We start from the raw sequence: 25,742 nt of genomic DNA, 5'->3' as shown, positions 1-25,742 counted from the left end.
AGGGAGAGAGGGGAATTGCTGGATAGGAATGAATGGAGGGGGCAGGGGACAGAGGAGCATGGATGGGAGGGCAGGGTTCAGGGAGAGAGGAGAAATTGCTGGACATAGAGGGGAGGGAAGCGAGATGAAGGAGATGAAATGAGGGAAAAGGAAGAGAGGAGAAAAACTGCACATGGATGAAGAAAATAGGCAGAAGCTGAGGACCAGAAATGAAGAAGAAAGGAGGAAAGGAAAGAAATAAATGGAAAGGAAGCCCTGGAAATGGAGTTAAGAGGACAGAAGCAGCAGAATCAGATACTGGGCCAGCATGATCAGAAAAAGAAAGTCACCAGACAACAAAGGTAGGAAAAAAATCATTTTATTTTCATTTTAGTGTTTGGAATATGTCCACTTTGAGAATTTACATCTGCTATCTTATTTTGCAATGTATAGCAATTTGTTTCTAAGAATATTACTGACAATTCCTGTCAGTGTGGCAAGTGGTGAGCGATCATTTTCACGGGGGAAGGGAGGGGCGCCGCTGCCGCCAACTGATAAGTCTGCAGGGGGGGCGCCAACTGATAGTCTGCAGGGGGCGCCAGAGACCCTAGGCACGGCCCTGCTTACCGTGATAATTTTCTTTCCTTTAGTCATAGCAGATGCAGCCATTACAGATGGGTTGTGTCCATCAACCAGCAGAGGGAGATAGAGAGCACACTTTTTTCAGTGCCTCATACCAGCTTGCTCCACTGCCTCTCCTTCAGTAATTGAAGCTTCCAAAGCAGTATAGCAAACCGCAATGGGAATAACATGAGCTTTCCTCACAGCGAACGATGGCCCTACAACAAAAGGCATTAACTCAGAATGGAGGGAATGAAACATCCTCCCGGAGGGCATAAACTCATCCTCCCGGAGGGAATAAACTCATCCTCCAAAACATGAAACTGGAGGGAATTAAGTCATCCTCCTTTAATTGAACAAGAATCCTGAAAACTGTTTCCGACTTTCTCCCAAGGACGGAATCTCCAGGAAACATGAACAGAACCTGAAATAGATTTACAGCAGATAGCAATCAGACAGGGAGGGATCATGGCTCCATCTGTTATGACTAAAGGAAAGAAAATTATCACGGTAAGAACCTAATTTTCCCTTCCTTGTCATCAAGCAGATGCAGCCATTACAGATGGGATGTATCAAAGCAATCCCTAGATAGGGCGGGAACAAGCCACACCACGCGCCAGCACTTGCGCTCCAAAATGTGCATCCCTCCTGGCAGCCACATCCAGCCTGTAATGTCGGGCAAAAGAGAGCTTAGAAGCCCATGCTGCTGCACTACAAATCTCTTGAAGAGAGAGTGCTCCAGTTTCAGCCCAAGAAGAGGAAATTCCTCTAGTGGAATGCGCCTTAAAGGCATCAGGCGGAGGCCGGCCGGCAAACAAATAAGCTGAAAAGATAGATTCTTGAAGCCAGCGGGCAATAGTGGCTTTAGACGCTGGAGACCCTCTGCGAGGCCCTGATAGCAAAACAAACAGATGATCAGAGGTCCTGAAAGAGTTAGTAACTCCCAGATACTGCAGCAGAGTCCTGCGCATGTCCAACAGGTGCAATTGCCCAAAAGATTCTGGAAACTCCTCCTTGACAAAGGAGGGCAAGAAAATAGGTTGGTTTAGGTGAAACGCTGAAACCACCTTAGGCAAGAAGGAAGGCACGGTCCGAACCATGACCCCGGACTCCGAAAACTGCAGAAAAGGGTCTCTACAGGACAGCGCCTGGAGCTCTGACACCCGTCTCGCCGAAATAATGGCCACTAAAAGACGGCCTTCAGTGTCAAATCTTTCTCTGAAGCCGAAGCGGTTCAAAGGGAGCACCCTGAAGGGCTTTCAGCACTAGCCCCAGGTTCCACGCTGGACAAGGTGCACGCACGGGAGGACGGAGCCGAAGCACCCCTCTAAGAAACCGTGCCACATCTGGATGAGCAGCTAAAGATACACCTTCAACCTTGCCAAGCAGGGAGGCCAACGCTGCCGCTTGCACCCGCAGGGAATTATAGGCCAAGCCTTTTTGTACACCATCCTGCAAAAAGTCCAGAATCGGCGAGACAGGAGCCCGCAGGGGTGTGATCTCTTTAGAAGCACACCAGACTTCAAACTGGCGCCAGATCCTGGCATAAGCCACGGAAGTGGAACGCTTGCGGGCTTGCAGGAGAGAGTGGTAATTACTTTATTGGAATAGCCTTTGTCTCTCAATTGCGCCCTCTCAATCGCCAGGCCATAAGACCAAATCGGCCGGCGTCCTCTATGGTCACCGGACCCTGTGACAACAGGTTGGAAACCAGAGGTAACTGAAGGGGATCCTTTACGAGCATCTGTCGGAGGTCTGCATACCAAGGCCTCCTGGGCAATCCGGGGCGACGAGAACCACTTCTCCTGGATGCAGCCGAATCCGCAGGAGCACTCGCCCTATCAAGGGCCACGGAGGGAACACATACAGTAGGCCCGGAGGCCAGGGTTGAGCCAAGGCATCCAACCCCGCCGAACGAGGATCTCTCCGTCTGCTGAAGAAGCACGGGACTTTGGCATTGGTGCTTGTCGCCATTAGATCCATCATGGGCTTGCCCCACTTGGCACATATCTGCAGGAATACTTCGTCTGCAAGTTCCCACTCCGCTGGATCGATCTGATGCCTGCTTAGATAATTGGCTTGCACGTTGCTCTGACCTGCAATGTGAGCTGCCGACAGAAACTGTAGATGCAGCTCGGCCCAGTGGCAAATTTGTTCGGCCTGCACGGCTAGAGCTCTGCACTGAGTGCCGCCTTGTCGATTTATGTAGGCCACTGCTGTCGTGTTGTCTGACATCACTCTGACAGCCAATCCTTCCAGGGTCACTTGAAAGGCCAGAAGCGCCTGAAACACTGCTTTCAACTCTAGGCGGTTGATGGACCACTCCGACTCCTCGGGTGTCCATAGACCCTGGGCATGCTTCCCCTTGCAATGTGCGCCCCAGCCTTTCAGGCTGGCATCTGTCACCACTAGGCACCAATCGGGGAGCGCCAGCGGCATTCCTCGCCGCAGCATGCTGTCTGAGAGCCACCACTCCATACTGAGTCGGGCCGCAGGGAGTCAAGAGAGTCTGCATTGATAATCCTGAGATACTGGAGACCATCCTTGGAGTAGAGCATACTGTAGAGGTCTCAGGTGCGCTCTCGCCCAGGGTACCAGTTCCATGGTGGCCGTCATCGATCCAAGGAGCAGACGGACCTGATTCTGAAGCTTGCACCGCCTTTGCTCGGGTAGGTACACATACCCCGAGGCTGTGTCGAACCTGGCCCCCAAATATTCTAGAGACTGCGAGGGGGTCAGGTGACTTTTGGCCAAATTGACGACCCAGCCCAGAGATTGAAGTACTGAGACCACTCTGGCTGTGACATGCTGACTCTCTGCAGCAGAGTTTGCTCGAATGAGCCAGTCGTCCAGGTATGGGTGAACCCGAATACCCTCTCGCCTTAGAAAGGCAGCTACTACCACCATAACCTTCGAAAAGGTGCGGGGAGCTGTGGCGAGGCCAAAAGGCAAGGCCCGGTACTGGAAATGCTTTCCCATCACCGCAAACCTCAGAAACTTCTGGTGCAGGGGCAAAATTGGAATGTGCAAGTAAGCTTCTTTCAGGTCCAGAGACGTGAGAAACTCTCCTCGCTGTACCGCCTCAATGACGGAGCGCAGGGCTTCCATGTGAAAATGCCGCACTCTCAGGGACTTGTTTAATTCTTTTAAGTCCAGAATAGGGCGAAAAGACCCTCCTTTTCGCAGCACCACAGAGTAGATGGAGTAGCGGCCGCAGCCGAGTTCGGTGGGAGGTAACGGGGACACGGCCCCTATCTGAATCAGACCTTGCAAAGTCTCCTCTACCGCCGCCCGTCTGGCGGCAGAACCGCATCGGGACTCCACAAACACGTCTCTTACAGGGGAGTGAAATTCTATTCTGTAATCGTCTCTGATCAGGTCCAAGACCCACTGATCTGAGGAAATGTTGGCCCACTCCTCGGCAAAGAGGGAAAGACGTCTTCCGATGACAGGACTCGAGGAGAGGGCCGGCGCACCATCATTGAGAGGGTCGCCCCTGAACTCCAGGCCCCTGAACTCCAGGCCTTGAGCCAGCGGCTGCGGAACGCTTGTCCGAGCGAAAGGAGTTCCTCTGCTGAAAACGGGCACGAGAAGTGAACCCAGCAGAACGCCCCGGGTGGTACCTTCGAGCTTCACAGAAGCGAGGTCTGTAAAAAGAGTGGACCGCCTCACCCTTAGAGGAAGGCCGAGGCCTATCTTCGGGCAAGCGCTGGGGTTTAGCCTCACCCAGGCCCTTCACAATTTTCTCCAACTCCTCACCAAACAGGAGAAGGCCTTGAAAGGGCAACTTCACCAACCTTTGCTTAGAGGCCATGTCCGCCGCCCAATGCCGTAGCCAAAGAAGACGGCGAGCCGCCACTGCTACTGCCTTGTGTTTAGCCGAAGCTCTGACAATATCATAAAGGGCGTCAGCAAGAAAGGACAAGGCCGACTCCATTCTCGGAGCCACATCTGAAAAGGGCTCCGCTCCATCACCGGGCTGTTCCACTGCCTGTTGCAACCAAGCCAGGCAGGCTCTAGCAGCATAACAACTGCATGCAGACGCCCGAATAGTGAGACCTGCAAGTTCAAATGACCGTTTAAGTGCTGATTCCAGTCTACGGTCTTGAATATCCTTCAGGGCAACACCTCCTTCAACAAGGAGGGTAGTTCTCTTTGACACAGCTGTGACTAGGGCATCCACTTTAGGCATAGCAAAGCGAGCCATATGCTCCTCACTCAGAGGGTATAATTGCCCCATAGCCCTGGAAACTTTCAACGGTCCCTCAGGGTCAGCCCATTGAGCCGAAATAAGCTCTTGGATGGAGTCATGCAAAGGAAAGGCTCGAGCAGACTTTTTGGTACTAGCCATCCTAGGATTCACAGAGGAGGCTGAGCCACTGTCAGGGTCCTCAATAGAGAGAGCCTGCAGGGTATCAGAAATAAGCGCTGGCAGCTCATCATGGTGGAAAATCCTCGCTGCGGAGGGATCGTCCAGATCTTGAGTCACTTCTGCACCAGACTCTGGCTCCTCAGACCATGAAGGCCTGCCAGAGTCCTCCGAATCCTCACAGCCCGACCATGGGGGGAGGGGGGGGAAATGGAGGTGCAGCACTCTCTGAAGGGGAATGAGCCCTTCTGCGCTTCATATTCTGCCAATTATCAGGGAATAACACCTCAGAGGGCATACCCAGGCTAGAATCCACCGGGGGGGGGGGGGGGGGGGGCATTAGAAGAGGCCCCTGCAGGGCTTTGTGGGAGAGCTCTTTTAAGCATACATGCTTTATGCATTAATAAGACAAAATCAGGGGAGAAAAACTCACCCTGGGCACCCGGATCTCTGCCGAGGCTAGTAGCTCTCATATCAGCCTCACTTCGAGGCCTCCCCCCGGGCTCAGGACTCTCTGTATCAGCGGAGGTCGTGCCATGTGGTAAATTCAAAATGGCGTCTGCTGCCAGCTCAGAGCGTGAAGAATCGTCGCTCGCCATGCTCGGGCCGGCTCTAATGTCTGTACAGCCCGATTTACAGAGCTCCGCTGCTGATCTGCGCTTGCCACACTTGGAACAGCGCTTTACATTCTCGCCAGCCATCGCCGAAAACAGCGGTAAAATTCAAAATGGCGGTTCGCGCCAAAATCTCCCCGATCGCGGGCCCAACCCGGAGGAGTCAGAAAACAATCTTACCTCACTGGACCGAGTATCACAGCTCCGGTCCCACAGAAAAAGGCAAGGAAAAAACCTCTGTTCCTTTTTTTTTTTTAACGCTGTGAGGAAAGCAGAGGTAAATAGAACTCCGGAGGCTCAGGTGAGTGGGAAAGGCAGGGAAAGGGTGAACCTATGTGCCTGCATCCACTGTTGGTGGGGAAGGACAGGGAAAGCTAAGCAATGTGTCCGCATCCACTGAGGTATGGGTAAGGCAGGGAAAGGGCGAACCTATGTGCCTTTAAAGTGAAGCTGCTATAGCCTCCAACACCCTGGCTAACAACTGGCAAAAGCACAGGAGCAACCTCCAGGCAGATTTTTGATGGAGCTCGAAGATGCTACAACCACTCTGCTAGGGGAGATAGAGATTACTGAAGGAGAGGCAGTGGAGCAAGCTGGTATGAGGCACTGAAAAAAGTGTGCTCTCTATCTCCCTCTGCTGGTTGATGGACACAACCCATCTGTAATGGCTGCATCTGCTTGATGACAAGGAACTTGTTTTTAACCATGCTGTTTCTTGTTTCTTGAATTTTATGTTGCTCCTCTCTCCATCTTTCCAACCATCCAACAGTGGCTTTGAATTCAGTCAGTCCAAGACTTTCAGCTAGCTGATTAGCTTTCTCCATAAGCAGTGGACCACTGACAGGAAACTGTCTGCTCCTGACTCGAGAAAACCGCCGAAGAAGAGCATCTTCTACATCCTCAACTTTTCCTGCCCGTTTGTTTCCGGTGTGGATTTGTATTGTTTTGCCAGTCTTCCAGAAGCTGATCTTTTTGCTTCAAGATACGTGAAATTTGACTGGGATTGACACCATATTAATAGATGCTTGACTTTCTTTGTTTTCTAATTTTTTAAGAACTTCTATTTGTTCAGCCAGTGTTAAAGTCTTACAGCTGCGCGATGACGACGACGACGACTCCAGTGTACACTCTAACAACTTTCTTTCGCTTATTCTGCCTGTGGCAGTTAACCGAGATTTCAAATTTACCATCCCTTTGTCACGTGCCAATCGGCTTCCATATTCCGTGCGTGCACTTATGCCGAGTCTTTCCTGCAGAGGAGTGGTCTTAAACCATGCATATAAGCGAATCTTGCACTTATCAGTGGTGCGCTAAACCGAAGTTTGTCCCCATAGAAATTGATGGTGCCAAAAACAGGACAGAAGTATGGCATGCAGTTAAACAGAGCATGTGCTTATCTGATTTGCACTGTATATATACACACATACATACACACACAAACAAACAAACAAACACAAAAACGACATTAAATATAAATCATTTCAGTAGAAGCTGTTACTCACCAGCAGCTGTCACAGGAGGCTGGCTGGAGTAGTGCGATGGGCCTGTGGATGGTGGATATTGGCCACCGGAAGGATAGGGATAGCCTTGGTAGCCGCTAGAAATAAAATTAAGCATGTTAGCTACATTCTTTCCATGTCACATTGCCTTTATCGATGACCACTGCCCATAAATTTAAAATTTTTTAAAAAGGTGCATTTAGGCTACATTTAATTCTGTCAATAAAATGTCTGGCGTAATGGTTTTGGAGTTGCCATTCAGTAAAAAAAAAAAAGGGGAGGGGGAGCAATGGACCTTAGCTGATTCACATTACTTGCTTATGCCACAGGTTATCCAAATTAAACCATAGTATAATTTTAGAGGGCAGAGATGCAATGAGAGAGACAATAGAACTAGCTGGGATAAGGAGTGTTCTGAGGACAAGAAGGGCTGATTATTCTCACAAGTGGGTCGGCGATCTGTGCCGGCCCGGGAACCGGCATTTAGTATAGCAAAAACGTTTGCTGGAGCCGTCCAGCGCACTGCGCGTCCGACTACGCATGCACTGAGCGCCTTGCTACCCTGCCGCATGGCAGCGCTCCTCAGTTCAATTTACCTGGATCTGCTTCGTCGCCAGGGAGAGCCTCAGTGCCTTTTTTCGCCTCTCTCTTCATTTTTCTTTATTTTCTTCTTTATTTCCTTATAGATCTTAGTTTTTCAACCAGCGTATAGGTTTTCTTTTATTTTAGTTGCAACTGTTCTTAGGCCTGCTCGGCCAGGAGTTTTCCCTTTGTTTTTGGAACATTTCTTTCGGCACCATCGAGTCTTTTGATTTGACTACGGTAGTCTTCCCTTCCATGTCATCGAAGACTCCCAGTGGCTTCAAATGCTGTTCTCGGTGCAACCGGACTATCTCAGGCACAGATACCCATTCGTGGTGTATCCAGTGCCTTGGGCCCTATCATAGCCCAAGCCAGTTGTGCCCTTTGTCTTCATATGAAGAAAAGGACTCAACTGGCTCGAGAAGCCCAGACAGAAAAACATTTGGGAGGGTCTGTCCAGTCCTTCAACGTTGGCATTGACTTCGGTACCAAGGTCGGCGACGGCGGCGGCATTGAGGGACGCAGCGACGTCAGCAGTGGAGGTAGGCATGGCTGCTGAGATGCCACGACACACTGGGAGCAGCAAGGCATCGAGTGGGTCCCCACCTGCCTCGAGGCCTCCTGCTATGCAGACCCTTGGGACCGTCCATCGTCGGACCCAACCCAGAGGTACGTGGGGATTAGACGTCGTCCTCGTTAGCACCGAGGAGCCTCCATGAGGTGCATGAAGCGAATGTGAAGAAGCACCGACACCATTCTCCCTCGACAAATGGTGCCAAGAGCTCCAAGGCACCGAGGGCCTAGGCACCAGAGAAGCATAGACGCTGGGAGGACCTCTCTCCCTCCATACAAGAGGTGCTGGCACATCAGTCTTGCAGCAGCCCGGTTACTGCTCCCAAGCCCCAGGCAGATTTGTCATCGACTGCTCCACAGGCCCTGCAGACTCTTCCGATGGCAGTTCTCGAAGAGTGCATTCAGGCCTTCCAGAATTTCTGGAAGGACTGCTTTGTCAATCTGCATCGGCGTTGGGGGTGCTTGCGCCTAACTTGCCATCTGCTGCAGCTGTGTCTGGCCCTCCACTTGCAGTGAGGTCCCCGAGCTTGGTGCTGCTTGCCGGTATTCGCTGCCACCCAGGTTGATGCCCCATCGACGCAATTGGAGGAAGTCTGCGTGGGAGTCGGCTCTGTGACATCGCCATTGAGATCACTGGTCTTCTGCGTTGAGGCGGGTTCAATCTCGGAAGTCTCTGAGGGAAGTGCTCTCTGATACCGAGGAGGAACGCTCATGGGAGTCAGAGGAAGATCCCAGGTACTTTTCCTCAGATGAGTCCTTTGGGATTCCCTCTGATCCTTCCCTTCCACCTGAAAGGAGACTGTCTCCTCCTCTCTTTCTCATCTTTTGTGCAGGAGATGGCTCAGGTCATTCCATTCCCCGTAGACATGGAGGTTGAGCCCAGGGTGCTCGAGGTCCTGGACTACACCTCTCCATCCAAGGAGGCAGTGACAGCTCCTTTGCATAAAGTACTCAGGTTAAACTAGGGGTCCCCTCTGTCTGGTCCCATAATCCCTAAGAAGACAGATTACCAGTATCGGATCCACGGTGAACCTGGGTTGATGAGGTCTGTTACCCCATAACTCCATGGTGGTGGACTCTGCCCTCAAAAGAGCAAACAGTTCTAGGGACTATGCTTCGGCGCCCCCAAGCAGAGAAGCTAGGCCCTTGGACTCTTTTGGGAAGAAGATGTATCAGGCTGCTATGCTCGCTGCTCATATACAATCATGCCAGCTCTTCACAAGCATCCACTTGTGGAACTTGGTGCGGCAGCTGTTTAGTTTGGTCAATGTCCTCCCTCTGGAGCAGGCCGAACCTTTTCGCCAGCTGGTCAGGCAGCAGAAGGCATGTCGTAAATTTCTGGCCAGGGGCGCTTACGAACACTTTTGATGTAGCATCCAGAATCTCTGCTCAAGGTATAGTGATGCGCTGCGTGTCTCTGACCTGGACCATTTGGTCCAGCAGAGGATGGTGGATGTTCCTTGCCGGGGGGGGGGGGGGGGGATAATCTTTTTGGAGAGAAGGTAGAATATCTGGTTGACCAGATCAAGAAGCACACAAATGCTATGGCTTCTCTCTCCCTCCAGGCGCCTTCTGCTACCACCTCCACAACTAGGAGGTTTTGGGGGGGGGCACATGGAGTGCTCCCAATTTCTTTTCTAGGCTTAGGTACACACCGGCATCTCGCCAGCCTACTCAGGCTCAGCCCCAGCACGCTTGTTCTCATCAACAGTGTGCGCCCAAGGCCCCTACTGCTCCCCAGCAAAAGCAAGGGACAGGCTTTTGCCTGGCTCCAGAGAAGAATAGCCAAATTAAAAGTATCCATACTGGACAACTTGCTGGTCGGAAGTAGGTTAATGTTTTTTTTCACCAAAGGTGGCCTCTAATAACCTCCAACCGGTGGGTTCTTCAAATAGTGTGGTTGGGATACACCCTCAATCTGGAATCCAAACCTCCAAATTGTCCACCGGGAGCTCATTCGTTCAGCTCCCAGCACAAGCAGGTACTTGCAGAGGAACTTTCCACCATTCTGAAGTCCCATGCAGTCGAACCCGTTCCACCAGGGGAAGAAGGGCTGGGATTCTATTTCGGGTACTTCCTTGTGCAGAAGAAAACAGGGGGGATGCGTCCCATCCTAGACCTAAGGGCCCTGAACAAATTCCTAATTTGAGAAAAGTTCAGGATGGTTTTCCCTAGGAACCCTTCTTCCCATGATTCAAGAAAACGATTGGCTATGCTCTCTGGACTTGAAGGATGCATAAACGCACATCCCGATACTTCCAGCTCACAGGAAGTATCTTCATTTTCAGCAGGGAATGCAGCACTTCCAGTACCACGTGCTGATCCTTTGGCCTAGCATCAGCTTCCAGAGTATTCACAAAATGCCTAGCGGTAGTTGCAGCATCACTACGCAGGCTGGGAGTGCATGTGTTCCCTTATCTCGACAATTGGCTGGTGAAGATCACATCGGAGGACGGTGCTCGGGAGTCCATGCAGAACACTATTCAGGTGATGGAAATACTAGGATTCATAATAAATTATCCAAAGCCCCATCTCACTCCGGTTCAGAAACTGGAGTTCATTGGAGCATTGCTCAACACAAGAACGGTTCGAGCCTATTTTCCCGAGGCGCGGGCAGACAACCTTCTGTCCCTAGTGTCCAAGGTTCAAGCGCCACAGCAAGTCACAGCTCGGCAGATGTTGAGACTCTTGGGGCACATACAGGCTTAATTTCGAAAGAGAAGGGCGCCCATCTTCCGACACAAATTGGGAGATGGGTGTCCTTCTCTCAGGGTCACCCAAATCGGCATAATCGAAAGCCGATTTTGGGCGCCCTCAACTGCTTTCCGTCAGAGGGACGACCAAAGTTCATGGGGGCGTGTCAGCAGCATAGCGAAGGCGGGACTGGGGCGTGCTTAAGGGATGGGCGTCCTCGGCCGATAATGGAGAAAAGAAGGGCGTCCCTGACGAGCACTTGGCCGACTTTACTTGGTCCATTTTTTCTTGCGACTAAGCCTCAAAAAGGTGCCCAAATTGACCAAATGACCACTGGAGGGAATCAGGGATGACCTCCCCTTACTCCCCCAGTGGTCACCAACCCCCTCCCACCCTTTAAAAAAATAAATAAATAAATAAAAACTTAAAAATTTTTTTTGCCAGCCTCAAATGTCATACCCAGCTCCATGACAGCAGTATGCAGGTCCCTGGAGCAGTTTTAGTGGGTACTGCAGTGCACTTCAGGCAGGCAGACCCAGGCCCCCCCCACCTGTTACACTTGTGGTGGTAAATGTGAGCCCTTCAAAACCCACCAGAAACCCACTTTACCCACATGTAGGTGCCCCCCTTCACCCCTTAGGGCTATGGTAGTGGTGTACAGTTGTGAGTGGGTTTTTGTGTGTGTGTGTGTGTGGGGGGGGGGGGGGGGGGGGGGGTTGGGGGGCTCAGAATACAAGGTAAGGGAGCTATGTTCCTGGAAGCAATTTCTGAAGTCCACTGCAGTGTTCCCTAGGGTGCCCGGTTGGTGTCCTGGCATGTCAGGGGGACCAGTGCACTACGAATGCTGGCTCCTCCCATGACCAAATGGCTTGGATTTGGTTGTTTCTGAGATGGGCGTCCTCAGTTTCCATTATCGCCGAAAACCGGGGATGACCATCTCGAAGGATGACCATCTCTAAGGTCGACCTAAATGTTGAGATTTGGGCATCCCCCACCGTATTATCGAAACGAAAGGTGGACACCCTTCTTGTTTCGATAATACGGGTTTCCCCGCCCCTTCACGGAGCTGTCCTGCGAGGCAGCCCCAGGAAAACTTGGGCGCCCTGTTCGATTATGCCCCTCAGACGCCACAGTTCATGGTATACTCATGGCACGTCTGCACATGAGATCTGCTCAATAGACCCTAGCTTCTCAGTGGTATCAACCACAGGGAATCTAGACGATGTCATCCTTCTATCCACCGATTTTCTACATTCTCTTCACTGGTGGACGATTCAGTCCAATTTGACCATGGGACGTCCATTCCAAATTCCTCAGCTGCAAAAAGTGCTGACAACGGATGCACATCTCCTGGGATGGGGAGCTCATGTAGATGGGCTGCTCATGTAGATCCCCCCAGGAAAGAGATCTTCAGATCAACCTTCTGGAGCTCCGAGCGATCTGAAATGCTCTCAAGGCTTTCAGAGCTCGGCTGTCCAATCAAATTATCTTGGTTCAAACAGACAATCAGGTTGCAATGTACTACACCAACAAGCAGGGGGGCACCGGATCTCACCCTCTGTGTCAGGAAGCCGTCCAGATGTGGCTTTGGCCGCACCATCACAGCATGTTTCTCCAAGCCACTTATCTGGCAGGCGTAAACAACAGTCTGGCCAACAGGCTAAGCATGGTTATGTAACCTCATGAGTGGTTGCTGAATATGGGCGTGGCCCACGAGATCTTCTGAGTGTGGGGCTCCCCCTTGGTGGATCTCTTTGCCACTCAACTAAATCACAAGGTCCCTCAGTTCTGCCATCTGGCCCAGGAGATTTGCTACTCTTTAGTTTGCAGAACTGCCCCATTACATCCTCCAGGTTTACAGAGATTTCATTCAGTTTCTCCGACTCGTCAGCCTCGAATACCCTGTGTGGCATCGGTATCCCAACCAAATCTTCCTCAGTGACCGAGGCAAAGAACTCATTTAATCTTTCCGCTATTTCTTTATCTTCCCTGAGTGCTCCCTTTTACTCCCTGGTCATCCAGTGGCCCAACTGATTCTTTTGCCGGTTTTCTGCTTTTTATATACCTGAAAAATCTTTAACTATGTGTTTTTGCCTCTACCGCTATCTTCCTTTCAAAGTCCTTCTTAGCCTTTCTGATACGCTAACAGTTGTTACTATATCCCCCGGCAAAGAGTTCCAGAGCTTAACTATTTGTTGAGTGAAAAAATATTTCCTCCTATTCATTTTCAAAGTATTTCCATGTAACTTCCTTGAGTGTCCCCTAGTCTTTGTACTTTTGGAACAAGTAAAAAAAATCGTTCTACACCACTCAGGATTTTGTAGACCTCAATCATATCTCCCCTCATCCGTCTAAAAACAACAGTGCAGATTTCTAGAAGACAATGAGCACGAATGGGGAGCCAGTGCAGTTTAATAAAAAATGGAGTAGCTCTTCTCATAAAATGAGCTTGATAAAGCAGCTTAGCTGCAGTATTTTGGAGTACAAGACACTTCTGTACAATCCAAAGTAAATTGCAATAATCCAGAGAAGACAACTGAGTAAGCAATTAAGTAAGCAATTTTAAATGGTCAAAGAAAAAGCAGTTCTTAACTCGTAAATGTAACTTCGGGGCATGCTAGGGAGGTAAAATTCCTTGACAAAATTAAGGATTGCTTTATGGAGCAGCTGGTACAGGAGCCGACGAGAAGGAAAAATTCTAGACCTAGTCCCTAGTGGATCAAATGATCTGGTGCTGGAGGTAATGGTGATAAGTGCACTTGATAACGGTGATAATAATATGATCAGATTTGATATTAGCTTTGGCGTAAGTATACATAGGAAATACAATACGTTAGCGTTTAACTTTCAAAAAGAAGACTATGATAAAATGAGAAGAACGGTGGGAAAAAAACCAAAAACAAACAAACAAAAAAACAGAGGAGCGGCTGCAAGGGTCAAAAATTTACAATAGGCATGGATGCTGTTCAAAAATACCATCCTGGAAGCCCAGGCCATATATATTCAGTGTATTAAAAAAGGAGGGAGGAAGCCAAGATGGCGGCCGAGTAAGATGTTGGGAAGAAAGCTCCGCTGTTTTTCGCTCTACTCCTGCAACATTTTTGCCTCAACTACCTTGAAATTTTAAACATTATGCCTAAAAGGAGAGGTAAAGCGCGAGCAAGCCCCGTTACTCCCTCCTTACCTAGAGCTGGAACGATGGAGCACTTTCTTTTACCGGGCACAGCGTCGGGGACTGCTTCGCTGCTGGAGGGTTTAGGGAGAGGTCTCCCGTTCCCCCAGCTTGAACATGAAATATCCTTTAGCCCCGAGACGAGGCTTCCTCCTCCTATGCCGGCTACAACGTCGATTTCGGTCCAGAGACCCCTTGATGCGCAAGTCGCGACGGGGTTTTCTGGCACGGGCCCTGAGTCAGCGTTTGAGAAGCCGAGGATTCCTTCTGTGGAGGACGCAGAAGTGCAGAGAGGAGAGATTGTTCCTGTGGAAGAGCTTGGAGTGGTAGGAGGTCAGTCAACTTTGCCTGCAACCTCAACGATTGATTTTTCAAGTAAGTCGTTTCTACCTGAAAAGCCCCAACAAATAACTTTGGATAACATATGGGAGGCGCTTGTAGGTTTAGAAGCCTCATTCACTCAACAATTTACTCAGTTAAATCAGAAATCCACACTAGATAATGAAAGGATCACTGAAATGGATATGAAGTTAAAATCTGTGGGCAAGGAAGTTGAAACTAATTCTTCTGTAATTAAAAACTCTCAACAAATACAAATAAATTTAATAAAAGAGAATATGTACCTTCAAAATAGGATTGAAGTACTGGAGAACTATCAACGCTCAAATGCTCTCAGACTGATAAATTTTCCTAAACAAGTTGCTATTTCCCCATTGATAACCTTTAAGCAATATTTAACAGAAGCTTTAAAAATACCAGAAAAAACACATCCACCTATTTCAAAGATTTTCTATATAGAACCGTTTCGCAAGAAAGATTCTTCACAAAGGGAGGAAGTTAAAACCCAATCATTGGACTTAAATTTGACTCAGATTATTGAAGGAGACAATGAGGGTTTAACAACAGCAACACTTAAAGTGATTTTCATACTCCAACCGGATAGAGACTGGATCCTTAAACAATTTTTCCTAAATAAGAGACCTGATTTCCTAAATTGCAAGATAAAAATGTATCCGGATGTCTCTAGAAACACTCAAAAGAAAAGACAGGAATTTCTGAAACTGAGACCTAAGGCAATACAACTTGGTGCCTTATTTTGGCTGAACTTTCCCTGCAAGTGCGTGATAAAACTTAATTCAATTAAGTATGTATTTTTTGAGGCTAGTCAATTAAACTCTTTTTTGGAGACAAAGTTGAGAGACTTACATCCTCCATTATCAGGAACATTAATAACTTCAACTCCATAATAATTGTATATTGCTTGGTATCCTTATATCAGCCTCCATTTGTTAAATTTTGAAGTTAGCTTCAAAATTTGGAATATTTGCCTAAAAATTGTGAATTCTCCCCCTATATTGTGGACTATAGACAAGTAATGATCTTCTTGTTATAATAATTTTTTCTTTTCTTTGATGTATTTTTTAAGAATTTACTAAGATACTAAATCGTCTTTATCTGTAATCAAGATATAATGCTTGAATTTATTTTGAAATGAATAAATAAATAAATAAATAAATAAAAAAAAAAGAAAGGAGGGAGGAAGACCAAATGACAGCCGACATGCTTAAAAAGTGAAGTGAAGGAAGCTATTAGAGCTAAAAGAAAATCCTTCAGAAAATGGAAGAAGGAACCGACTGAAAAACAGCATAAGGAATGTCAAGTCAAATGCAAAGTGCTGATAAGGAAGGTGAAGATGGACTTTGAAAAAATGATTGCGTTGGAGGCAAAAACACATAGTAAGAATATTTTAAGGTATATTAAAAGCAAGAAGCCAGCAAAAGAATCGGTTGGCCCGCTAAATGACTGAGGAGTAAAAGGGGCGATCAGGGAAGACAAAGCCATAGCGGAGAGATTAAATGAATTTTTGCTTCGGTCTTCACCGAGGAAGATTTAGGAGTGATACCGGTGCCAGAAATGGTATTCGAACCTGACGAGTCAGAGATACTGAATGAAATCTCTATAAAACCTAGAGGATGTAATGGGGCAATTTGACAAATTGAAGAGTAGCAAATCTCCTGGACCGGATGGTATTCATCCCAGAGTACTGATAGAATTGAAAAATGAACTGGCGGAACTATTGTTAGTAATATGTACATTATCTTTAAAATCGAGTGTGGTACCAGAAGATTGAAGGGTAGCCCATGTAACGTAGATATTTTTAAAAGTTTCCAGAGGGGATCCGAGAAATTATAGACCAGTGAGCCTGATATTGGTGCCGGGCAAAATGGTAGAGACTACTATAAAGAACAAAATTACAGAGCATATTCAAAAGCATGGATTAATGAGACAAAGCTAACATGGATTTAGTGAAGGGAAATCTTGCCTCACTAATCTATTACATTTCTTTGAAGGAGTGAACAAACATGTGGATAAAGGCGAGCCGGCTGATATTGTGTATCAGGATTTTCAAAAGGCGGTTGACAAAGTACCTCATGAAAGACTCCAGAGGAAACTGGAGAGTCATGGGATAGGAGGTAGTGTCCTATTGTGGATTAAAAACTGGTTAAAGGATAGAAAACAGAGAGTAGGGTTAAATGGTCAGTATTCTCAATGGAGAAGGGTAGATAGTGGGGTTCCTCAGGGTCTGTGCTGAGATCGCTGCTTTTTAACATATTTATAAATGATTTTGAGATGGGAGTAACTAGTGAGGTAATTAATTTGCTGACGACACAAAGTTATTCAAAGTTGTTAAATCACAAGAGGATTGTGAAAATTACAAGAGGACCTAACAAGACAGAGGCTAGGCGTCTAAATGGCAGATGACGTTTAATGTGAGCAAGTGCAAAGTGATGCATGTGGGAAAGAGGAACCCGAACTATAGCTACGTAATGCAAGGTTCCACGTTAGGAGTCACCAACCAAGAAAGAGATCTCGACTTCTTTGTTGATGATACGTTGAAATGCTCTGCTCAGTGTGCTGCAGTTAGGAAAGGAATGGAAAACAAAAGTGAGGACACTATAATGCCTTTGTATCAATCCATGGTGTGACCACACCTCAAATATTGTGTTCATTTCTGGTCGCCGCATCTCAAAAAAGATATAGTGGAATTAGAAAAGGTACAGAGAAAAGCCACGAAAATGATAAAGAGGATGGGATGCCTTCCCTATGAAGAAAGGCTGAAGCATCTAGGGCTCTTCAGCTTGGGGAAGAAACGGCTGAGGGGAGATATGATAGAGGTCTATAAAATAGTGAGTGGAGCGGAACGGGTAGACGTGAATTGTTTGTTTACTCTTTCCAAAAATACTAGGACTAGGGAGCATGCGATGAAGCTACAAAGTAGTAAATTTAATACGAATTGGAGAAATGTTTCTTCACTCAACGTGTAATTAAACTCTAAAATTCACTGACAGAGAATGTGGTAAAGGAGGTTAGCTTATTGGGGTTTAAAAAGGGTCTGGATGGCTTCCTAAAGGAAAAGTCCATAGACCATTATTAAATGGACTTGGGAAAATCCACTGCTTATTTCTGGGATAAGCAGTATAAAATGTATTGAGCTTTTCTGGGATCTTGCCAGGTATTTGTGACCTGGATTGGCCACTGTTGGAAACAGGATGCTGGGCTTGATGGACCTTTGGTCTTTCCCAGTATGGCAATACTTATGTACTTAGCCTGGCCATGATATAGATTAGAGGTGGGCAACCTTTATACAGAAAGGGCTGCACAAATGCCGGTACTATCTCTAGCGGGCTGCAGACAGAAAATTAACACAAACTGTAAAATGAAGGCAGATAAAGACTATATGGCCTATCCAGTATGAGACCATCCATGCCATATACTCTCCGTTATAATTCACTGCGAACAAAATGCAATGTGACAATTGAATGACAATACGTTACCACAAAAGCGAAAGCGAATGCTACATACCTGTACAAGGTATTCTCCGAGGACAGCAGGTTGATTGTTCTCACTGATGGGTGACGTCCACGGCAGCCCCTCCAATCGGAAACTTCACTAGCAAAGGCCTTTGCTAGTCCTAGCGCGCCCATGCGCCCCGCGCATGCGCGGCCGTCTTCCCGCCCGAACCGGCTCGTGTTCGTCAGTCCCAAATGTAGCAAGACAAGACAAGGGAAGATACAACTCCAAAGGGGAGGCGGGCGGGTTTGTGAGAACAATCAGCCTGCTGTCCTCGGAGAATACCTTCTACAGGTATGTAGCATTCGCTTTCTCCGAGGACAAGCAGGCTACTTGTTCTCACTGATGGGGTATCCCTAGCCCCCAGGCTCACTCAAAACAACAAACATGGTCAATTGGGCCTCGCAACGGAGAAGACATAACTGAGATTGACCTAATAATTTATCTAACTAACTGAGAGTGTAGCCTGGAACAGAATAAAACATGGGCCTAGGGGGCTGGAGTTGGATCCTAAACCCCAAACAGATTCTGAAGCACTGATTGCCCGAACCGACTGTCGCGTCGGGTATCCTGCTGCAGGCAGTAATGAGATGTGAATGTGTGGACAGATGACCACGTCGCAGCTTAGCAAATTTCGTCAATAGTGGCTGACTTCAAGTGGGCTACCGACGCTGCCATGGCTCTAACATTATGAGCCGTGACATGACCCTCAAGAGCCAGCCCAGCCTGGGCGTAAGTGAAGGAAATGCAATCTGCTAGCCAATTGGATATGGTGCGTTTCCCCACAGCCACTTCCCTCCTGTTGGGATCAAAAGAAACAAACAACTGGGCGGACTGTCTGTTGGGCTGTTTCCGCTCCAGATAGAAGGCCAATGCTCTCTTGCAGTCCAATGTGTGCAGCTGACGTTCAGCAGGGCAGGAATGAGGACGGGGAAAGAATGTTGGCAAGACAACTGACTGGTTCAGATGGAACTCCGACACAACCTTTGGCAAGAACTTAGGGTGAGTGCGGAGGACTACTCTGTTATGATGAAATTTGGTGTAAGGGGCCTGGGCTACCAGGGCCTGCAGCTCACTGACTCTACGAGCTGAAGTAACTGCCACCAAGAAAATGACCTTCCAGGTCAAGTACTTCAGATGGCAGGAGTTCAGTGGCTCAAAAGGAGGTTTCATCAGCTGGGTGAGAATGACATTGAGATCCCATGACACTGTAGGAGGTTTGACAGGGGGCTTTGACAAAAGCAAACCTCTCATGAAGCGAACAACTAAAGGCTGTCCTGAGATCGGTTTACCTTCCACACGGTAATGGTATGCACTGATTGCACTAAGGTGAACCCTTACAGAGTTGGTCTTGAGACCAGACTCAGACAAGTGCAGAAGGTATTCAAGCAGGGTCTGTGTAGGACAAGAGCGAGGATCTAGGGCCTTGCTGTCACACCAGACGGCAAACCTCCTCCATAGAAAGAAGTAACTCCTCTTAGTGGAATCTTTCCTGGAAGCAAGCAAGATGCGGGAGACACCCTCTGACAGACCCAAAGAGGCAAAGTCTACGCTCTCAACATCCAGGCCGTGAGAGCCAGAGACCGGAGGTTGGGATGCAGAAGCGCCCCTTCGTCCTGTGTGATGAGGGTCGGAAAACACTCCAATCTTCACGGTTCTTCGGAGGATAACTCCAGAAGAAGAGGGAACCAGATCTGACGCGGCCAAAAGGGAGCAATCAGAATCATGGTGCCTCGGTCTTGCTTGAGTTTCAACAAAGTCTTCCCGACCAGAGGTATGGGAGGATAAGCATACAGGAGACCCTCCCCCCAGTCCAGGAGGAAGGCATCCGGTGCCAGTCTGCCGTTGGCCTGAAGTCTGGAACAGAACTGAGGGACCTTGTGGTTGGCTCGAGATGCAAAGAGATCTACCAAGGGGGTGCCCCACACCTGGAAGATCTGTCGCACTACTCGGGAGTTGAGCGACCACTCGTGAGGTTGCATAATCCTGCTCAGTCTGTCGGCCAGACTGTTGTTTACGCCTGCCAGGTATGTGGCTTGGAGCACCATGCCCTGACGGCGAACCCAAAGCCACATGCTGACGGCTTTCTGACAAAGGGGTCGGGATCCGGTGCCCCCCTGCTTGTTGATGTAATACATGGCAACCTGGTTGTCTGTCTGAATTTGGATAATTTGGTGGGACAACCGATCTCTGAAAGCCTTCAGAGCGTTCCAGACCGCTCGTAACTCCAGGAGATTGATCTGCAGATCGCTTTCCTGGAGGGACCAGCTTCCTTGGGTGTGAAGCCCATCGACATGAGCTCCCCACCCCAGGAGAGACGCATCCGTAGTCAGCACTTTTTGCGGCTGAGGAATTTGGAAAGGACGTCCCAGGGTCAAATTGGACCAAATCGTCCACCAATACAGGGATTTGAGAAAACTTGTGGACAGGTGGATCACGTCTTCTAGATCCCCAGCAGCCTGAAACCACTGGGAAGCTAGGGTCCATTGAGCAGATCGCAGGTGAAGGCGGGCCATGGGAGTCACATGAACTGTGGAGGCCATGTGGCCCAGCAATCTCAACATCTGCCGAGCTGTGATCTGCTTGGACACTCGCACCCGCGAGACGAGGGACAACAAGTTGTTGGCTCTCGCCTCTGGGAGATAGGCATGAGCCGTCCGAGAATCCAGCAGAGCTCCTATGAATTCGAGTCTCTGTACTGGGAGAAGATGGGACTTTGGGTAATTTATCACAAACCCCAGTAGCTCCAGGAGGCGAATAGTCATCTGCATGGACTGTAGAGCTCCTGCCTCGGATGTGTTCTTCACCAGCCAATCGTCGAGATAGGGGAACACGTGCACTCCCAGCCTGCGAAGCGCCGCTGCTACTACAGCCAAGCACTTCGTGAACACTCTGGGCGCAGAGGCGAGCCCAAAGGGTAGCACACAGTACTGGAAGTGACGTGTGCCCAGCTGAAATCGCAGATACTGTCTGTGAGCTGGCAGTATCGGGATGTGCGTGTAGGCGTCCTTCAAGTCCAGAGAGCATAGCCAGTCGTTTTCCTGAATCATGGGAAGAAGGGTGCCCAGGGAAAGCATCCTGAACTTTTCTTTGACCAGATATTTGTTCAGGGCCCTTAGGTCTAGGATGGGACGCATCCCCCCTGTTTTCTTTTCCACAAGGAAGTACCTGGAATAGAATCCCAGCCCTTCTTGCCCGGATGGCACAGGCTCGACTGCACTGGCGCTGAGAAGGGCGGAGAGTTCCTCTGCAAGTACCTGCTTGTGCTGGAAGCTGTAGGATTGAGCTCCCGGTGGGCAATTTGGAGGTTTGGAAACCAAATTGAGGGTGTATCCTTGCTGGACTATTTGGAGAACCCACTGGTCGGAGGTTATGAGAGGCAACTTCTGGTGAAAAACTTTCAACCTCCCTCCGACCGGCAGATCGCCCGGCACTGACACGTTGATGTCGGCTATGCTCTGCTGGAGCCCGTCAAAAACTCGTCCCTTGCTTTTGCTGGGGAGCCGAGGGGCCTTGCTGAGGCGCACGCTGCTGACGAGAGTGAGCGTGCTGGGGCTTAGCCTGGGCCGCAGGCTGTCGAGAAGGAGGATTGTACCTACGCTTACCAGAAGAGTAGGGAACAGTCTTCCTTTCCCCATAAAAACGTCTATCTGTGGAGGTAGAAGCTGAAGGCTGCCGGCGGGAGAACTTGTCGAAAGCGGTATCCCGCTGGTGGAGCTGCTCTACCACCTGTTCGACCTTCTCTCCAAAAATATTATCCGAACGGCAAGGCGAGTCCGCATCCTCTGCTGGATTCTATTCTCCAGGTCGGAGGCACGCAGCCGTGAGAGTCTGAGCATCACCACACCTTGAGCAGCGGCCCTGGACGCAACATCAAAGGTGTCATACACCCCTCTGGCCAGGAATTTTCTGCACGCCTTCAGCTGCCTGACCACCTCCTGAAATGGCTTGGCTTGCTCAGGAGGGAGCTTGTCCACCAAGCCCGCCAACTGCCGCACATTATTCCGCATGTGTATGCTCGTGTAGAGTTGGTAAGACTGGATTTTGGCCACGAGCATAGAAGAATGGTAGGCCTTCCTCCCAAAGGAGTCTAAGGTTCTAGAGTCCTTGCCCGGGGGCGCCAAAGCATGCTCCCTAGAACTCTTAGCCTTCTTTAGGGCCAAATCCACAACTCCAGAGTTGTGAGGCAACTGAGTGCGCATCAGCTCTGGGTCCCCATGGATCCTGTACTGGGACTCGATCTTCTTGGGAATGTGGGGATTACTTAAAGGCTTGGTCCAGTTCGCCAGCAATGTCTTTTTTAGGACATGATGCATGGGTACTGTGGACGCTTCCTTAGGTGGAGAAGGATAGTCCAAGAGCTCAAACATCTCAGCCCTTGGCTCATCCTCCGCGACCACCGGGAAGGGGATGGCCGTAGACATCTCCCGGACAAAGGCTGAGAAAGACAGACTCTCGGGAGGAGAAAGCTGCCTTTAAGGGGAGGGAGTGGGGTCAGAAGGAAGGCCATCAGACTCCTCGTCAGAGAAATATCTGATGTCCTCCTCCGCCTCCCACGAGGCCTCACCATCGGTATCAGACACAAGTTCATGAACCTGTGTCTGAAGCCGTGCCCGGCTCGACTCCGTGGAACCACGGCCACGGTGTGAGCGTCGAGAGGTAGACTCCCTCGCCCGCACCGGCGAAGCTCCCTCCGCCGACGTCGTCGGGGAGCCTTCCTGGGAGGCGACCGCAGACCTCACCCCGGGCAAGGGGCCAGCCAGCGCCTCACTCGACGGTACCGGAGGCGCAAGCACCCCCGGTACCGGAGGGGAAGGGCGCAACAGCTCTCCCAGGATCTCTGGGAGAACGGCCCGGAGACTCTCGTGCAGGGCAGCTGTGGAGAAAGACATGGAAGCCGATGCAGGTGTCGAAGTCAGAGTCTGTTCCGGGCGTGGAGGCTGTTCCGGGCTGTCCAAGGTGGAGCGCATCGACACCTCCTGAACAGAGGGTGAGCGGTCCTCCCGGTGCCGATGCCTGTTGGGTGCCGACTCCCTCGGCGACCCAGAGCTCTCGGTACCGACGCGGGAAGGAGACCGGTGTCGATGCTTCTTTGACTTTTTCAAACGAGGCATGTCACCGGAGCTTCCTGGTACCGAAGAGGAGGACGTAGAATCCAGCCATCGCTTCCTCGGGGCCGAGGCCGAAGAAGGTCGGTCTCGGGGGGGCTGTACCGCAGGAGCCCTCAGGGTAGGGGGAGACCCACCCAAAGGCTCACCGCCACCAGCAGGGGAATGGACAGCCCTCACCTGCACTCCAGTCGAAGCGCCACCATCTGATGACATCAGCACTAGTGGAGGTCCAGGTACCACCGACGCCGACGCAGCCTTCTGATGTCTCGGCCCCTATGCTGCAGAGGGTCGATGCCTCGATGCAACCGATACAGTCGCGGCCGAGGACGGAGGTTTTGACGCTGTCGATGTCGACGCACTCGATACTCCCGGTGCCGATGCCGACGAAGAGCCCGAGAACAAAACGTTCCACTGGGCCAATCTTGCTACCTGAGTCCTTTTCTGTAAAAGGGCGCAAAGACTACAGGCTTGCGGGCGGTGCCCAGCCCCCAGACACTGAAGACACGACGCGTGCCTATCAGTGAGCGAGATTACCCGGGCGCACTGGGTGCACTTCTTGAGGCCGCTGGGAGACTTCGATGACATGGGCGGAAAAATCACGCCGGCGAAATCAAAACTCGTAATTGCGGTAAGGCACCAAAAAGAGGGGGAGAAAAAAACTCGACCCGAGGCCTCAAAAGGGCCTACCCCGAAAACGAAAGAAAACTTAACGGGGCCAAAAACTGGAAATACGGAAAGGGGAAAAAGACCGAAAGGCCCTTCTCCGAAATCCCTTTCTTTTTTTTTTTTTTTTTTAAGCGAAAAGTCAAAAGACGCACGAGGGTCAACTTAAGGGGCGCGAACGGCGCAAACACGACCGTACCGAGCGCGGACAAAAGAAGACTGACGAACACGAGCCGGTTCGGGCTGGAAGACGGCCGCGCATGCGCGGTGCGCATGGGCGTGCGAGGACTAGCAAAGGCCTTTGCTAGTGAAGTTTCCGATTGGAGGGGCTGCCGTGGACGTCACCCATCAGTGAGAACAAGCAGCCTGCTTGTCCTCGGAGAAAGCTACATACCTGTAGAAGGTATTCTCCAAGGACAGCAGGCTGATTATTCTCACTACTGGGTGACGTCCACGGCAGCCCCTTCAATCGGAGATCTTCTCTAGCAAAGACGTTTGCTAGTCCTCGCGCGGGCACGCACACAGCGCATGCGCGACGGTCTTCCCACCCGAACGCGCTCTTGTTCGTCAGTCCAGTAAATAGCAAGACAAAGACAAGGGAACACACAACTCCAAAGGGGAGGCGGGCGGGTTAGTGAGAACAATCAGCCTGCTGTCCTCGGAGAATACCTTCTACAGGTATGTAGCTTTCGCATTCTCCGAGGACAAGCAAGCTGCTTGTTCTCACTACTGGGGTATCCCTAGCCCCCAGGCTCACTCAAAACAATAAACATGGTCAATTAGGCCTCGCAACGGCGAGGACATAACTGAGATTGACCTAAACTTATCCAACTAATTGAGAGTGCAGCCTGGAACAGAATAAAAATGGGACCAGGGGGGGTGGAGTTGGATTCTAAACCCCAAACAGATTCTGCAGCACTGACTGCCCGAACTGACTGTTGCGTCGGGTATCCTGCTGTAGGCAGTAATGAGATGTGAATGTGTGGACTGAAGACCACGTCGCAGCCTTGCAAATCTCTTCAATAGTGGCTGACTTCAAGTGGGCCGACGCTGCCATGGCTCGAACACTATGAGCTGTGACATGACCCTCGAGAGTCAGCCCAGCCTGGGCGTAAGTGAAGGAAATGCAATCTGCTAGCCAATTGGATATGGTGCGTTTCCCGACAGCCACTCCCCTTCTGTTGGGATCAAAAGAAACAAACAATTGGGTGGACTGTCTGTGGGGCTGTGTCCGCTCCAGATAGGCCAATGCTCTCTTGCAGTCCAATGTGTGCAGCTGGCGTTCAGCAGGGCAGGTATGAGGATGGGGAAAAAATGTTGGCAAGACAATTGACTGGTTAATATGGAACTCCGACACCACCTTTGGCAAGAACTTAGGGTAAGTGCGAAGGACTACTCCGTTATGATGAAATTTGGCATAAGGAGGATGAGCTACCAAGGCTTGAAGCTAGCTCGACTCTTCGAGCTGAAGTAACTGCCACCAAGAAAATGACCTTCCAGGTCAAGTACTTCAGATGGCAGGAATTCAGTGGCTTGAAAGAAGGTTTCATCAGCTGGGTGAGAACGACATTGAGATCCCATGACACTGTAGGAGGTTTGATGGGGGGCTTTGACAAAAGCAAACCTCTCATGAAGCGAACTAAAGGCTGTCCTGAGATCGGCTTACCTTCCACACGGTAATGGTATGCACTAATCGCACTGAGATGAACCCTTACAGAGTTGGTTTTAAGACCAGACTCAGACAAGTGCAGAAGGTACTCAAGCAGAGTCTGTGTAGGACAAGAGCGAGGATCTAGGGCCTTGCTGTCACACCAGACGGCAAACCTCCGCCATAGAAAGAAGTAACTCTTTTTAGTGCAATCTTTCCTGGAAGCAAGACCCGGGAGACACCCTCGGAGAGACCCAAGGAGGCAAAATCTACGCTCTCAACATCCAGGCCGTGAGAGTCAGGGACCGGAGGTTGGGATGCAGAAGCGCCCCCTCGTTCTGAGTAATGAGGGTCGGAAAACACTC

At 49.9% G+C, this 25,742-nt stretch overlaps 2 protein-coding genes across 2 annotated transcripts in view; both read right to left on the bottom strand.

The window, feature by feature from the left end:
* Positions 1–25,742, bottom strand: part of GTF2H1 (general transcription factor IIH subunit 1) — a 1,055,813-nt gene that overhangs the window by 537,281 nt on the left and 492,790 nt on the right. The gene's annotated exons all lie outside the window — the stretch shown is intronic.
* The window catches only part of TSG101 (tumor susceptibility 101), a 273,450-nt gene that overhangs the window by 37,785 nt on the left and 209,923 nt on the right, over positions 1–25,742 (bottom strand). The window contains exon 6 of the mRNA XM_030202449.1: positions 7,086–7,180. Coding sequence (XP_030058309.1) covers positions 7,086–7,180 — 95 coding nt within the window. The remainder of the gene's footprint in view (positions 1–7,085; positions 7,181–25,742) is intronic.

This window comes from Microcaecilia unicolor, chromosome 4 (genome assembly GCF_901765095.1).
Source record: "Microcaecilia unicolor chromosome 4, aMicUni1.1, whole genome shotgun sequence".
Classification (NCBI taxonomy): domain Eukaryota; kingdom Metazoa; phylum Chordata; class Amphibia; order Gymnophiona; family Siphonopidae; genus Microcaecilia; species Microcaecilia unicolor.
This window is presented reverse-complemented; position numbering and strand designations above follow the sequence as displayed.